Source organism: Hipposideros armiger, unplaced genomic scaffold, assembly GCF_001890085.2.
Source record: "Hipposideros armiger isolate ML-2016 unplaced genomic scaffold, ASM189008v1 scaffold_559, whole genome shotgun sequence".
Classification (NCBI taxonomy): domain Eukaryota; kingdom Metazoa; phylum Chordata; class Mammalia; order Chiroptera; family Hipposideridae; genus Hipposideros; species Hipposideros armiger.
Window position 1 is genome coordinate 777,744 of NW_017731909.1, and position 16,843 is coordinate 794,586.

The 16,843-nt window shown below is 41.3% G+C and overlaps 1 protein-coding gene across 2 annotated transcripts in view; it reads right to left on the minus strand.

Moving 5' to 3' along the window:
- Window positions 1-4,209: 4,209 nt before the first annotated feature.
- Window positions 4,210-16,843, minus strand: part of AASS (aminoadipate-semialdehyde synthase) — a 59,565-nt gene continuing 46,931 nt past the window's right edge. For both annotated transcript variants that reach the window (XM_019623708.1, XM_019623707.1), the window contains exons 19-24: window positions 14,039-14,206; window positions 10,386-10,481; window positions 8,650-8,765; window positions 7,905-7,993; window positions 7,211-7,387; window positions 4,210-5,983 (exon numbers count right to left, since the gene is read on the minus strand). In XM_019623708.1, the coding sequence (XP_019479253.1) occupies window positions 5,865-5,983; window positions 7,211-7,387; window positions 7,905-7,993; window positions 8,650-8,765; window positions 10,386-10,481; window positions 14,039-14,206 (765 nt within the window). In that variant the 3' untranslated portion in view covers window positions 4,210-5,864. The remainder of the gene's footprint in view (window positions 5,984-7,210; window positions 7,388-7,904; window positions 7,994-8,649; window positions 8,766-10,385; window positions 10,482-14,038; window positions 14,207-16,843) is intronic.

Consider the following 16,843-nt stretch of genomic DNA (forward strand, 5'->3'; position numbering starts at 1 on the left):
AATTAACATTTTAGGGAAAGAGAGAAACTCTTCACATGTGTGAAAATAAATAAAAGACAATTTTGTTATTATGAAATTATAAATGATTGAATGTTATCCACTCACTTGCTAATTGCAAAATATTGTGGTACATTAGAGGTCTCCTCATTAGTACAATATTAGCATATTAGAGTAGGTGGTATTAAATGTTGACATATCAATGAAACACCCTACACCAGTTTTAAGAATCTAGACATCCCTGGCATTAAATTATAGTTAACAAGTGTTTTTAAGGTAATCATTTTAAAAAAGGAAAACAAGATTTGGAAGTGAGAGTAAGAAAAACTGTGGGTGTCAGATTGAAATTTCTTGTTACATGCACAATACCTTCTAATCAGTCTGTCAGCTGTGACACATTCTAAGCAGGCCACCAGAGACAGACCTTTGAAAAACTTCCCAAATATGCTAATTTACAATACTTTCCTCCACAACTTCAGGAATGCCATTTGCTGCATCTCCCATATTTTTATTATCTTGCTTCAATCCTCAGGGAGTTGCCTCAGTTCTAAACTATGCACACAGAGAAATAAACAGATGCAATTAATTCTTTCCTTGCTGCTAACTTGTTTAATGAAGCTATGTATTGAAAACTATAGCGTTAAGTTTCCACTGAAAAATATTAAGTCTCTTACAGCAGCTTTCGTTCAAGCTTTTCAATAGACTCAGGACATTAAAACCACTTTTTAGAGAGTGAAATAAAAAAACATTCCATAGGGCCGGCAGAGTGGCGCAATGGTTAAGAACTCGCTTGGGATGCCAGAGGGCCCCGGTTCAGATCCCACATATGAGGGCCAGTGACACTGCCCTCCACAGCTAAGATGCTGAACAACAGCTCAACCTGGAGCTGGGCTGCCATGAGTCGCCGGCGACGGCGTGGGCTGCAGTCCCTGTGGCAGTGGGTTGCCATGGGCTACCGTGTGTGGCCAGCAGCCACAGTGAGCAGCCGTCCAGAAGCCGGTGACTGATCTGCCTCGCCCGGGAAGAGCACAATGATGGTGCCAACTTGGGCAAGTGAAGCAACGTCCTCCACAACTAGACTGAAGAACAGGACAGCAGCTTGTCTGTTCCCCTTTCCCCAATTCCCCAGTAAAAATCTTAAAAAAAAAAAAATTCCATATTTTGTCTATACAGTATGTCCAGCTCTAAGCTCATGGGGATACATGAAAAGGTTCAAAGAAGTTCCTAGATAAAAACTGAAATGTTTAGAAAATAATTAAGGCCAGTGAGGAAATATTAATAACAGGTCATTGCTATGTATTCACAGAATCCAGCTACCTGCCACTTCTCTAGGGAGACTTCCTGTGGTAGATTGTATTTTGCAAAAATTGCCCAACAATATCGTCCATCTCACAGGTGACTCTGAAAGTCATCCCATTGAAAAGTGGGGTCTGTGGCCTCTCCCCTTGAATCTAGGTGGACTTTTTTTTTTTTTAAGATTTTAATGGGTAATTGGGGAAGGAGAACAGCCAAGTTGTCCTTCTATCTTAGTTGTGGAGGGCGCAGCTAGCTGAGCTCCAAGGCCAGTCGTCATCCCATCGCCAGTCGGCAGCTCTCGGCTGCTTAGCTCAAGGTGCCGTGTTCAGTCTTTTCTAACTGGATCCTTTCCAGTGGAATTCAGTTCTGGTAAATGGGGTTCCATTGTCAACCATCAACAAATGTCAACCATTGTGAAGAAAGTTAATTTGTACAACAATCTTATAGCGATAAGATTAGCTACTTTGTATGACTGCAAATTGTGCACGGCATCTACAGGGGAGGTAATCGCATCGCAGACATTGAATATTTATTATAACATGTATTTAGTATGATTAATACTTATTATGCTGATTTTCCATCAGAGGGTAGTAAAGTGTATTCTAATAAATTACATATTTGATGATAATTTTTTAACAGATAGAAATAAGTGTCTTAAAGAAGGAGTGCTTTTCTCTAATTCTCAAAAAGGCATCATGTCAGCTAGTGGTGGCCCTAATAACCTACAGTAAGAGATGTTTTATAAATCAGAGTGCTTCCTAAATTTTTTCAAGTATTTCGAGTCTTCAAAAGACGATCAAGGGCCGGCCGAATGGCACGATGGTTAAAAACTGGCTTGGGACCCCAGAGGGCCTCAGTTCGGATCCCACATATGAGGGCCGGTGACACTGTGCCCTCTACAGCTAAGATGCTGAACAACAGCTTAACCTGGAGCTGGGCTGCTGTGAGTCACCGGCGACAGCGTAGGCTGCAGCCCCTGCTGCAGTGGGTTGCCACGGGCTACCGTATGTAGCCAGCAGCCAGAGTGAGCGGCCAGCAGCCGCTGTGAACAGCCATCCAGAAGCCGGCGACTGATCTGCCTCTACCAGGAAGAGCGCAATGATGGTGCCAACTTGGGCCAGTGAAGCAACATCCTCCACAACTAGATTGAAGAACAAAACCACAGCAACTTGTCTGTTCCCCTACCCCAATTCCCCAGCACTGTTCCCATCCCACAATTCCCCAATAAAAATCTTTAAAAAAAAAAAAAAAGACGATCAAATATCAATATCAAGTCTTGTCACCATAGGTTAGCCATTTAACTTTGTGAGACACATTTTCTCTTCTGTAAAATCAAAGGCCTGGCCAAATGATTATTTTGGGCCTTTCCACTCTACAGTCACTTTAAGATTCTCACTGTGGAGTCGGTAACATCTATAGTTTAAGCAGCATGGGTATTTGAGAAGTCTTCCAAAAGATTGGAAAAAAAAATCTCAAAGGTAAAATCTCATTAACTTTTACCTAAACTTCAGGCAAAGATGTTATTGTAAAAAAGAGAATGCTAGGTATCAGGCTTTTCTCTTACATTATCTCATTAGCCTTTATAACCACCTTGAGAGTTACCACTATTTTCATTTTATGAAGGACACAGTATGTTGTAGAACTAATCACACTGCTTCTCAAAGGTGAAGGGTCTAAAACCTCAAGGGTCTAGGACAAGGAAAACTGGACAATAGAAAATCAATGTTATCTGAAAGAGGCCAAAAGAGGTAGAAAGATCTGGAAGATATGAGCATTGAGACTACCAAAATGGTTAGACCAGGGGTTCACAAACTATGGCTTAAAGGCCAAGTCTGCCCATCACCTGCTTTTGTAAATAAAGTTTTATTGGCACACAGTCATGTCCGCTCATTTATGTACTATCTGTGGCTGCTTTCACACTACAAAGGCAGAAATGAGCAGTTGTGACACTCCTTGGCCTGCAAAGCCTAAGTAATTTGGAATCCCACTCTTTATAGAAATGTCCCTTCCCATCGGTAGGCGTGTGCATAAGCTTATAGCTATAACCTAACCATTCTTCCCTGAATCCTACCACCACCATCGTTATTAATGAAATTTCTGCTGGAAAACCTGTAACTGAGAGCCAATGCAGGGTTTGATTACACTTATCTTTACTTGAGCTCACGGACATTTCCTTTTCCAGTGCTGACATTAGGCCAGCTCTTCAATCAAATCCCCTTTATCGCTGTGACCAAAGCCCAGAGCAGGTAATTATGTTGGGATCTCAACAGGTTCCCCCTCCCACCCAAGGTGCTAGTTTCCTAGTTCCCATTCCATCGGGGCCACTCTTCATCGGGGTGCAGTCAATTGTATTTCCAAATTGATTGTGTTAAACTCAATGTAGTGGTAAAAAAAAAAAAAAAAAAACTGCCATAACAGAAATGTCCTTACTCGTGAATATATATATATATATATATATATATATATATATATATATATATATATATATATATATATATATATATATATATATATGCAATTTTCCCCAAGGAGCAAAAAAAGTTTTATTTGTAATTTAATCTTCTTTATAACAACTTGAGATATAATTCACATCCGATACAATTCACATATTCAAAGTATAAGATACAGTGGTTTCTTAAGTATATTCACAGAGTTGTGCACCCATTATCACAATCAGCTCTACATTTTCACCACCCCAAAAAGAAAGCCCACACTCAGCTGTCACTCTCTTGCACCCCTAAACCCACCAGCTCTAAGCAACTACTAATCTAGTTTCTCTATTTATAGATTTGACTATTCTGGACATTTCATATAAACAAACTCACATATATGGCCTTTTCTGTCTGGTATCTTTCACTTAGCATAATGTTTTCAAGGTTCATCCATGTTGTACCATGTGTCAGTACTTCATTTTTCTTTTTATCGCCAAATGAAAAGACAAAGACCCCAATTCCAGCATATGGATATGCATTTATTGGACATTTGGCTTGTTTTCGTTTTTAGTTAGTATGAATATTGCTGCTATGAACATTTGTTTACAAATTTTTGTGTGGACATACATTTTCATTTTACTTGGGTATAGACCTAAGAGTGGATTTGCTGGGTCATGTCGTAACTCTGTGTTTAAGCTTTTGTGGAATTGCCAAATTGTTTTCCCAAGCGGCTGTACCATCTTACATTTCCACTAGCATTTTATGAGGGTTCTAATTTCTCTACATCCTCACCAACACTTATTATTATCTTTTTCATTAAAACTATCCTGGTGCGTATGAAGTGGTATCTCACCATAAGTTTGATTTGCATTTCCCTGAGGTTGAGCATGTTTCCGTGTGCTTGCTGACCTTTTGTATACCCTCTTTAGACAACTGTAAATTCAAATCTTTTGTCCATTTCTTTAAATTGGGATCTTTGTCTTTTTATTGTGTCATAGTAGTTCTTCATACATTCTAAAATACAATTTCCTCCCTTACCTGATATATGATTTGCAAAAATCTTCTCTCATTTTGTGGATTGTCGTTTTGCTTTCTTGATGGTATTCTTGGAAGCATAAAAGTTTTTAAACTCTAATAATGCCTAATTTATGTATTTTTTTTCCTTTTGTTGCTTATACTTCTGGTGTCATTTAAGAAACCATTGTATAATCCAAGATTATGAAGACTTACACCTATGATTTTTTCCTAAAAGTTTTATAGCGTTTGCTCTTTGGTTCACTTTGAGTTAATTTTTATATATGCTGTGAGGTTAAGGGTCCATCTTCAATTCCTTCCCATGTGGATATACAGTTGTTCCAGCACCATTTGGTGAAAAGACTACTTTCCTCTATTAAATTGTGTTAGCACCCTTTTCAGAAGTCAATTGACCATATGTGAAGGTTATTTCTGGACTCTCAATCTATTCCTATGAGTTTAGAAGTGTTCCTTCCTCTCTTATTTCTTGGAATCATTTAAGAAAGATAGGTGTTAACTCTTCTTAAATGTTTCATAGAATTTATCTGTGAAACAGTCTAGTCCTGAACTTTGATTTTGGGGGAGTTTTTAAATTACTGATTCAATTTCATTACTTGTAATTGATCTATTCAGATTTTCTATTTCTTCATGATTTTAGGCTTGAAAGATTGTGTGTTTCTAGGAATTTATCCATTTCTTCTAGATTTTCCAACCTGTTGACATGTAATTATTTGTAGAGTCTCTTGTGAGCCTTTGTATTTCTGTGGTGTTGAGGAAATTTTTTTATATCTAAAAAGATGAACCTGCATCTGCTGAATATAGGAAAATACATTCTTGTAGGAAAAAAAGTTGCACAATAAATTAACAAATAGCACAATCATTATCACTTTTACATACACGTGAAAAAATACATGATAGAATTATTAAAGTTCTCTGGTAATTACTGGCATTCCCTGTTACAAATGTTTTCATATTAAAATAGAGGTTTATATTGCAAAATTCCATTGTCATGACAATCAAAATATATCATGTTTTATATTTTAAATGGCACAGTAGCAAATGTGTGTTGCATAAATGTTCAGAGCTGTGTTGCCTGGGAAGAGAAAAGCAAAATATAATTCTCAATTAAGACCTGATCGTGCTCTGTGTAGTATAGATAATGCCTTCTGCTTTAATGCGCTCCAATATTGGTCTGTAGATCTCCTTTGTAAAGGGCCCTATCAGGCCTTTTGTGTGAATTTCACCTGAAAAAAAAAATTTAATTTGTAGTTCCCATTTTAAAGGTGGCATTAAATATTAATTTCTACAGCAAGTGTCTCCAGATAGCAGTCAACTCAGAGTCAATGAATCGCTGGAGGCTGAGGCATTTTGTTTTAAATGGCTGCTTACATGTCCCCTGCTACATTATTACTTAATCGACACTCTGGAAGGAAATAGGGTTCATTTGAGATTGAAAATGCAGCTGGACTTAGGGACTCAGAATTTATACATTCAACTACATTTGCTCCTGCCCAAACAATCAGAGAATACAGTAAGAAAGTAGAGTAAACCTAACCGGTCCGGTTTATTTGCCGATGCCATTGTATTTAAAAGTATAACACCAACAGAATGAATTAAAGCCAATCTGGTTATTTGGGCACGGGCGTCTGCTAGGATTGCTGAAACAGTAAGTCCGGGCACTTTCCTTAAAGGCCATGATGACCTCACCCTTCATCACTTCTTCACTCTGGTTCCTCAAACACTAAGGATGTGGTTTAATTTGATATTAGCTATATGCTATTGAAGATCCATGTTTTCTCATTATGTGGTATCGACATGCTTTGATGTTTTCTATTCCCCTCACACTTTCAGAATGGCCAAATGGGGTATTATATTCAGAGGTCATGCTTATTTGAACACAAACATGACCCTAAGGGAAGAGTGACAGCTGGAATTTGAATTTATTTTGTCCAAAGTATTTATTGAATACTGATAATATACTGAGATTTGAAGATTAATAAAACATTGTCTCTCTTATTAAAGATCTATGCTCTGTTTCAGTGTTACTACCACCAAAACATGAAAACCAAGGAAAGAAAGGAAGGGAGTTCACATGCCCTGAGGGCCCCTCTATGTGGTAAGAGCTTTATGTATTATTTCTCTGTAGTGTCACAACAACCCTAAACATTAGAGATGGCAATCCCCACTTTATAGATGAGGAAACTCTGGTTCAGAGATGTTGTGAAGCTTGAACCCTATCACTCAGCCAATATTGTGACTGAGCTGGGACAGAAATCAGGTCTAACTCTAAAATCCATGTTTTCTCCTCACCATAGGGTGACCTCCCAGTCAGCCAGCACTTGGATTTTCTAAGACGGCTCACTTTTAGTGAATGCTAATGTCATACTCAAGAGTAGTTACTTGATGTCCAGGCACTGAATGACTTGGAGATGCTATGGAGACAGGCTCAGCCCTCCAATGAAAGAACTTACCATTCAGCAACATCTTGGCCGCCATAGCGGTGGGTAACCCCACAGTTTTAGCCATGGCTGAAAAGCCATTGACTTCTCCATAAACCACAAGATCAATAGTTTTATTTTCTAAATGTCCAGAAGGATGTCTGATTCCAAAGCTGTCTCTCATCACGATCATATCTCTCTCTCCAGGACCTTAAAATAAATAGACATTTTAAAATGCCTCTATTATTACAGCTACAATATCGTATTCTCCCCTTTCTGCTCTCACAAGTTTCCTCTCGCATTATACATGGTCCTCAGACAATTACTTACAATGCTTTTTAGCCCAAAGAGCAAGTGAAAAACTCAAGGAAATTATAACTCTAATCACGTTCTTCTATTCAGGTTGTTGTCACTACAGCCTGGCTATCGACTCGAGGGCACTGCTATAGAGTCTACCCACTTTTCCCTCAAAAATGCTCCTTCAGCATTTCCTAATGGGTTAAAAATTAAAGGGAATACTAATAATTTTTTTTTCCTTTCCCATATTACCAAAGTTCACTCTTAATAATTCTCTTATTTTTCCCTCTGGAAAACTAGCCCAGGTGTGCCTTCCCTCATATCATACTCCCCCACTTCTACTGCTTGGCTCCAGTCCTCCAATCTAAGTTGCCTGATTACGTCTTATGGTTCTTCTTCTGGGATGTTCAGCTAATAGCCCATGGCCTACCGTAGGACAGTTTCATAGCCAAATGCTTGGAGAGCGCATCCACAACAGATTCGGCCTGCGGGACTTGTTCATTCCCAAGTAAGCCCAACCTGCAAAGCACAAGAGATGGCTGCATTAGGTCAAGTCCTGTACATATTCCCACTTGGGAGCCGAAGGTAGCTCTCCCAGGATTTAATCTTAAGAAGGCAGAATCACAAGATGACAGTTCAAATTATAGCACTGTCCTGAAGTATAAAATAATAATAACAGTGTTAATGTCTTAATCATTACAATCATCCCCAGACTCCCCAAGGCACTGCTACCTGGAGCAGAACTGATACATTGGAAGTCCACGCTGCCGCAAAGCTTTTGATGAGATTAACTGTCAGGTTAGTCCTCCCACATTAAAGATACCAGTGAAATGTACCACAGACATGTGGATGAGTGTGTTAAAGCAGTTAGAGGAAGACTGGCAGAATCTCCTACAGGAGAGAAAAAATATCCCTCCTTTCTCGGGAGCTGAGTAGTCAAGTGTCTCAAAATAAGTATTTCCCAAGTTATAATTGCCATTGCATTTCTCTCTTTATCTAGGTTTACCCCTAGATATGGTATGTGGTAATCTCTCTACAACAGGCCAACAGTAGAGCAGCAAATTAATCAAAGACGATGTAAAACGTTTGGTTCTATTTTGACCTTTCTTTGACGAGAAAGGGCTAAGCAACCATCCATCCACTATTTTGCTCTAAGCTGACTAGTGGGTACTTACTGTTCAACAGCCTCCAGCTGGGTTTTGTCTCCTCCTAGTTTCTTAGAGACAGCTTCCTTCAGCACATCATGCTTGGAGGAGCGAGAAATCCCAACTAGATCACAGAGGAGCTCTTTCTGGTTAGAAATAGAAAAGTAAAACTTCTAAGTTCCTAATAAAATAAGTTGAGAAGTATTTTATTAAGACACTGGACCTCAAATGCATCCCAAATTTTAAATTAAAAATAGTAAATTGTAACACATTCATGTGCATACACACGCCTGAACGCCCACACACCAATAAATGCATGGTATTCCAGAATGATATTTTAGCAATAAAAATGGATCATAACATTAAATCAATACTAAACGGACGGTATCTTATTCACCATCGCATTTCCTGTCTTTGCATATCCTCTCCATCACATTTTCACCCATTCTGCCTTACCCTCCAGCAGTCCTTTTTGGTCAAGATAAAGTGGAAGGAGCTTATTGCGGTGGTTGCTAGTAGCAACCAGAGTTCTTTTGTCGATTCAAGAGATGAGAAAGACCTTGCAGATAATAAAACCTCAAAGGAAGAACACTTAAGTGGTGGTCATAACTTTTTATTTCTAAATAAGACTTTTTCCAAACTCCTAAGGGAAAAGTTATGCTTGAGATTAAGGGTCGACAAACTGGTTCACAGGCCAAATTCACTCACCCCCTGGCTTTGTAAGTAAAAGTTTTACTAGAACTTGCTTATTTGTTTATGTGTTGCCTACAGCAGAACTGAGTAGGCTGACAGAAACCACATGGCCCATAAAGCCTAATATATCTTCAATCTGGTCTTTGACAAAAAAAAAAAAAAAAAAAAAAAAGAAGTTTTCCAACCCCTTATTCTAGACTGTAGCTACCAAGATACTGGAACCAGCCCCCAGAATCCGGTACCAACCTGCCCAAAATGCAGCTACCTCAACCCCAGAGTCGCCCTATGAGTATCCATTCACTCCTGCCAAACAAGTACACTTATGAAAGGTTAAACATCTGGGAAGGTTCTCAGATACACACACAAAAACTGAATTTATAAGCAACTGGCTAGCAAGATTACCAGAGTTTCTTTGGGAGACTTACTGGGATTAGAAATTTTGATCCTTTTCTCCTTGTGACAAATTTCTGGCATTTTTATTGGAAATAAGCACATTAAGTTGGATGACCACCCAGTAACAAGTTAATTCCTGGAAGTTAGTGGAAGATCTACACGCAGCTCCAAGGCTCCAAAGTCCCTCCCAACTCTAAGACTCTAGGATTTTAATAAAACATCGATATGGGTATAAACTCAGTAACTGAAAACTCAAGTTACTCATAGTTACAAATGGCCAAATGAAAGAACCGATCGGTTTCACGGGCTGGGAACCCAGTTCCATGATACCACCAGCAGCTCCCCTGCATTATGAGTTTCAGGAGGCCCAAACTTCACTCCTGTCACTGGGTCACCACTTAGACAAGTGGCAGAGCCCAGAGCCCAGTGCAGAAAGCAAGTCCATCTCTTCCCAGGTCTGAGGGAGTGATCAAGTGGCAGAAGGTGCTGCCAGAAATAGACCAGGTGAGTCCCCTTCCATGCTCTCACCACCCTCCCGTAACAGGGAAGGGAAAGGGGGCTTTCTCCCTGCACATAAGCCACAGAATGGGTTCTTTTGCTGATCCAAACCCAAGTTCAAACCTATGTCATAAGGCATCTCTGAAGAGCAGCAGACAGTGTATAATTCTGGAGTCACTCACCCAGGTGAGAGGCTTGGCCTCGGCTTGAAGGGCAGGAAATGCATCTCTGTTTATAAGACCCAATTTCACAAACCCGTGCACGGCTTTGGCATATCCCTGTAACAAGAATTATTAATCAGCATATGACGATTTTCTCTTCAAAGAAAAAAATTCAAAGCCTTTTTTGAAATGAGGGATCTATTGTTACCACTCGTTTAGAAATCAGGCTGAAGACAATCATTCGTACCGCTAGTATGGATGCAACCTCTGTCAGGTTCAAATTAAAATCAATAGTGTCACAACAATTCCACTGGTTTACATAAGAGACCTTGCAAAACATGGGTCTTTACTTTGTTGCTGGGTTCATGTGAGGGGTATTTTCTGGCAGCACAAGGGCAAATGTCCTCTTGTTTATATGCTTTCAGTTCAGCAAAATAGTATTTAATAGAACAGCTTTTGTCTCTCATGATGGGAGAAGGAGCTTGTAAGAATAGCCCCCAAGCAGATAATCCATCCTACTGAGAGCCACCACCCTAACGCATATGAGAAGCAGGGGGGAAAAAGGTGGAGCAGAGAGATTTTTCTAAAATGGCGTCACTCTGATAAAAATTCCTCATGTGTCCTTCATCCTCTATAGGATAAGTCTGAAGTCCTTGGCACATTATCTAAAACCCATCCCAATATGCCCTCCAGCCTGACTCACTACTATCTTCTCCACTACTCACCATTCCCCTAACATGCTGTGCTTCCTCCAGACACCTGGGCCTCTGTGTACGCTGTCCCTGGGCCTGGAACGTGGGAGCCATCCTACCTCACCTATGACATGTTTACTCCTCTCTTAAGACCTGGCTCAGCGTACCTACCGAGCCCACTAGGTGAATGGGCACTCCCTTCCCTGTGTTCCTGTAGCATTTTGTACATATCTATATTGTGGCACTTGACACAAACTGTAATTAATTGTCTATATAGCCGCTGGACTGTAGGTATAGAAAGTGTGTGTGTGTCCTTCATCTACATACCCTCACCCCATTCTCCAGCTTTCCAGTATGCTGAGAGAACAAATGACTGGATGAATAGATTTTCAATTATGATAAAGTAAAGGAAGACAATAATGGTATGTTCAGGGAGCAGAGGGGGTATGGGAAGACCAAGAAATAAGGAGCTTTGTATCTACTGTAATTACAGAGGGAGGCAGGGAGGGAGGTAAGGAGGGAGGGAGAGAGAGAGAGAAGAAGAAGGAGGAAGAGGGAGGAGGAGGAGGAGGAGAAAGAGAAGAAGGAGAGGAGGAAGGGGGGGATTACTTTGGAAGCAATAAAGGTATTAAAATATAAAATAGTTTCTGTAGTCACTGGGTATTTCACCATTTAATGTGTGGCCAACTAGTAATTTTCACATTTCTGAAAGGTTGCATTATTCAAACTGTTCAAAGTTTACTAATGAAAGAACTCACATTTATTTGCTCTAACCCAACGTAAATATACTCCAAAGAGGAGAAACAAAAAAGCCAGGCCCCCAGCTTGCTTCTAGGGTCTGACAAGTGCCAGAGATCCCTTCATCCAATATCTGAAACACTGAGCCATTTCTGAGCTATTTCTTAACCACAGAAATATATTTTCATAGTGAAATGAATTTAGTGTATGTATTCATTCATCGATTGGCATTTAGCATTGCTGCCACGTGTCGGACTTGTGCTAGAGGCTGAGGCCACAGAGCTGAAACATGCAGTCCCCACCCATGAAGGAACTAGTCCAGTAAAGAGGCCTGATAAATTCAACAGAAGGTGCCTGGTGCACAGTGGGCAAAACTACATGGCCACTGATGACCACCCTGCAGTAGGATATTATAGGAACGACAGCAGAGGTGGGCCCAGAGCTATGGGAGCACAGAGAACCAGACACTCACATAGAAGCGGGGAGGGGAGTCGAGGAGAAGGAGCTAAGCAAGATCCCACGGGAAGGTGCTATCAAGCTGGGTCTCCAAGGACAAGCAGGTGGCAGGCAGGGACAGGAGAGGAGCCACGACGTCCCTGTCACACTCGGATGACAGTGTCTCATCTCTAATACTGAAGAGAATGTACAGGTTACTGAAGGGTTGCTGACATTGCTTAGGATGGTGGCCTCATGAATGGGACATCTATCCTCCAGGGTCCCGTGGGAGTGCTCTCATCCATACACTTGAGAGCTTGATTTAATTCTTCAATAGCTTAAAATCCTGTTTCTGGGTCTACATGTTTGGTAAGAGACTATACCTCAAGCTGTTGGAAAATCCTAATTTCTGGAACCTCCCCCATAGAAAACTTACTACTTATATTCTTAGAACAAATTGAAGAAAACATAATGGAGAAGTCTGCCCGAGCAGGTTGGGGATGGTATGGCTTCAATTCAGACTGGAATTTCCTCTGTGCCCACAGGCTCGTGGGACACCTGTTGTTCCTAGGTCCCCTCAGGATGTTATTATCACAAGCATCTCCTTTGATTAGGGACAGAGAGACCATCACATTCAGAGAACATAGGTGCCCGCCCTCCGGGAGCTTAAAATCTATCTCAGGAGACAGGAAAAAAAAAAATCTGACTAAAAATGCTGGGAGGAAACGCTAAGTGCCAGTAAATGCAGTAGAAGCTTTAAAGAGGAAGAAATGCAATGGTTGTCTTCTCTTAAAGAATAAATAGGAGTTAGACACGGAGAAACGAGGCGAACCAGGAGCCAGTCTTCATGAGCAGACACGGTGGAAATAACCTGTGCTCTTACATCAGTTTTTTCCGCCATTGTCTTTCACATAGGAATAAAAGCACCAGCGTTCACGGATGACTGGCGCCTGCCTCATATAGGGAAGGCGATAGGAAATGCTGGGATTTTAGGGAGTTGGGATTTTAAATAATATGGCTTGGAAAGCCTCAGCGCCATGGGAAGTTTCCCCCTCAGAGCCCCCAGAAGGCATGAATACCGCCCACACGTGGATTTCAGACTTCCGGCCTCCTGAATGGTGAGAGAATAAATTTCTGTTGTTTTAAGCCACCCAGTTTGCAGTAATTTTTTATAACAGCCCTAGGAAACTATTACCCCGATTGTTTCAATCTGGTCATACTTGTCACTACTCTTTTGTGATTAATAAACGTGCAGTGGACATTTGTGTTTACGCTCCTCGAACCTACGCCTCACTGTGGAAACATTTCAGATCTGCTTTGGGGAAAGTGACTCTGACTACATCTTCAGCTTTAGGGACATAAAATAGAGGCCAAGGCTGACTGGCACATTTTATCCCACTGACCTCAAGGGCTAATGAAACAAAAAATTATATTTTGGGCTATGAAGAAAATGCACTTTTTCATTCTCACTGTTTTAAATCTAAGAGGCTATCAGGATGGGGAGCCTGGGGCTGCAGCCAATACGTGAAGAAAGAGCTGAGAGGTGAAGAAAAACCAAGTCCCAGTGAGGTCACGTGACCCCCAAGCTCCTTAGGCCTGCAGCTAGTCCCTGGCCTGCACCCCACTGCTCATGAGCCAAACATTCCCTTTTTGCTCAAGTCATTTTGAGTTGTCTCCTAAAACAACAGTCCTGAGAAAAGACTCTAGCCTGGTTCCTCATCCTAAGTACTTTGATTACTCAGGAAAATGAAGTGTAGACATCAGTTGTATCAAAGCACACAACGTTTCATCTGAAATACGGCCGCTTACCTTATATCGCAGGGTCCCCCGCAACAAAGTGTGCGCAGATGGGATGCCATAAATCTCAGCATATTTGGTGCTGTCTCTGTTGGGATAGCCTTCCAAATTTAATCCAGGATAATAGTCCATGGGAGTAACCGCATCGAGAAAGGAAACCCCCCCTGCAACATTCACAACCTGGGGAACATGGACAAGGCACAGTGGGGTTACAAACAGTGGGCTCCCCTTTGCGTTTATCTGTGCTACATGCAAATGAAAGAAATCAAAGTTTTAAAAGAAAGCAATAGAGGGTGTGAAAAATACTCTTGATGAAACTATCACGATCAACATCCCATACTCAGGCTGTCCCACGAACATCATAATTCGCAAGGCCTTTCTCCCAAGCTTTAAAATCTGACTTAAAACTTTTAGGTTTTCTACTAAGATCTTGTTTTCTACTTTTTCTTGCCCTTGGATAAGAGGGCACCGAATTCTATTTCACGAGAGTTTTTGTTTTGTTTTTAAATAAACAATATGCTAAAAGCAACAGATACTGATTGAAACGGCTTCCATGCTCAAAGAACAAGGGCAATATTCTCGCTGTTCTTTTTCCTCTCTCCCTCTGAATGCCGCATCAGGCACCGGCCTCGTCCATTCCATTCACACAGCTAGCATTTACTGAGCACCTACTACGTGTGTCCAGGTCCTACTCATCACGGAGGGAATATGGAGAGTGATGAATAAGATACAACTCCCGTCTCCATTCACTCTTTTATTCATTGAATGAACATTTACTGAACGTCTACCAAGTGCCAGCTCTGCTGGAGAAACTGTGAGGCGTCCATAGCCTAAACTAGTCAACCTTAAGGTGTCTGTTGGGGACAGGGAGTGGGGGAGATGTACCGTCACGAGAAAGACAGTGCAATGAACACACAGTGAAACGCAAAGCAGTGCTACTCCGACCTTCCTGCTGGTGGGAACTTAAATCACTTCCCAAGCTCTTTCCATTTCTCAGCAGTGCCCTTACTCGCAGCCCTCACCCAGGCACATGCTCAAAATTCAGCAACACACTGTTTTCCTTTTATTTTGATTAAAAGACTAAGTTTTTCTTTCAACTTGTGATGTTTACGATCCCCCTTAAGATAACGGGAACTATCTTAAAATCAGTGATAAAATCAGGGCTGAGATTCCCAGGGAAGGGGCAGTGGTGGTGCTGGTGGAACCGGTTTTTCTCCTGCTGGCACCACTGGAAACAATTTCTGATCACGTGTCTAAAGCTGCACAGAACAACCCTGCCCAAGGGAGCTGCCATGTACCGTAAGACGGATTCTGAGGGATTTGCCCAAAAGAGTCTTTGGTTAAACGTAATGATTCCCAGAGTTTATTTGTAGATAGATTCTGCCTGTGCCTTGGTACGAAAGAGAAAACGGAAACGTATGTGCATGTTGCTGAAAAGCCCCAGAAGAAAACAGGCCACGCCACCTGTAGTCAGACCTGGCAGAGTCTCTCCATTTAAAAGGCTCACTTTGTAGAGAGCCATGCACCGTCTGCAGGTCTGAGAGTGAGACTGAAGGAAGTGAGGAAATGCTTTTCATTTACTTCTCTTATGAAACTCTTCTGGACTGTAAAGCAAACATTTCCAAAGGGGTCATTCCTGCACTATCTCTTTTAAACAAATTTCTTCTATCAGTATTCTAAATTATAAAGAAAAATCTATTAAGAAGGTAATTGTTAACTTTCAGGGTCTCCATCCCCATCTCATGACTATAACCTATGGCAATTCTAAAGTTTTGTGTACTTGTTTGAAGGTTAGGAGTTTTTTTAAAGAAAAATTCAACAAAGACTTCTATGGGCTGGCCGAGTGGCGCAGTGGTTAAGAACTGGCTTGGGACGCCAGAGAGCCCTGGTTCGGATCCCATATATGAGGGCCAGTGACACTGCCCTCTACAGCTAAGATGCTGAACAACTGATCAGTCTGGAGCTGGATTGCCCTGTGCCGCCGGCGACGGCGTAGGCTGCAGCCACTGCTGCATTGGGTTGCCATGGGCTACCGTGTGTAGCCAGCAGCCAGTGTGAGCAGCCAGCAGCCGCAGTAAGCGGCCATCCAGAAGCCAGTGACTGATCTGCCTCACCTGGGAAGAGCGCACTGATGGTGCCAACTTGGGCCAGTGAAGCAACGTCCTCCACAACTAGATTGAAGAACAAAATGACAGCAACTTGTCTGTTCCCCTTCTCCCAATTCCCCAGCGCTGCTCCCATCCCCCAATTCCCCAATAAAAATCTTTAAAAAAAAAAAAAAGACTTCTATATATTCCAGCATTTTACTAATCAGAAACAAAGCAGTTGGTTCCTAAGTCGACCATGATATTCTTGTGAAGAAAATAGGGAAATGTAAGCTGAATGGTAATGATTCATTTAGAGATTGACAGCTGCCAAAGTAACTTGACCCAAAAATGAGTAGGCAATCATTGTCATTTGATATGAACTCAGGGTTGTATTTCTAATGGCAATTCATGGGGTTCATTAATAAGCCCTGTCCTCTTTAATATCTTATTACTGACTTGGATGAAACAGATAGATTTATCTATCTGGCAGAGAATATGCCTTTTTTTTCCTGACTGGACATTGCTCACATCCAAGACCCACTCCCAGTGGAAACAGTGGCTCATTATTCACATCTGTGGCAGGCTGCTATACATCCAACTCTTACACATGCACACACACACGCACATGCATGTGCAAGCCTCCCAACAAATCAGAATCCCTGATAAAGAGCTTGATTGCTAAACTAACAATACAACCCAGGAAATACACAATCATTTACTCAGGGCCACT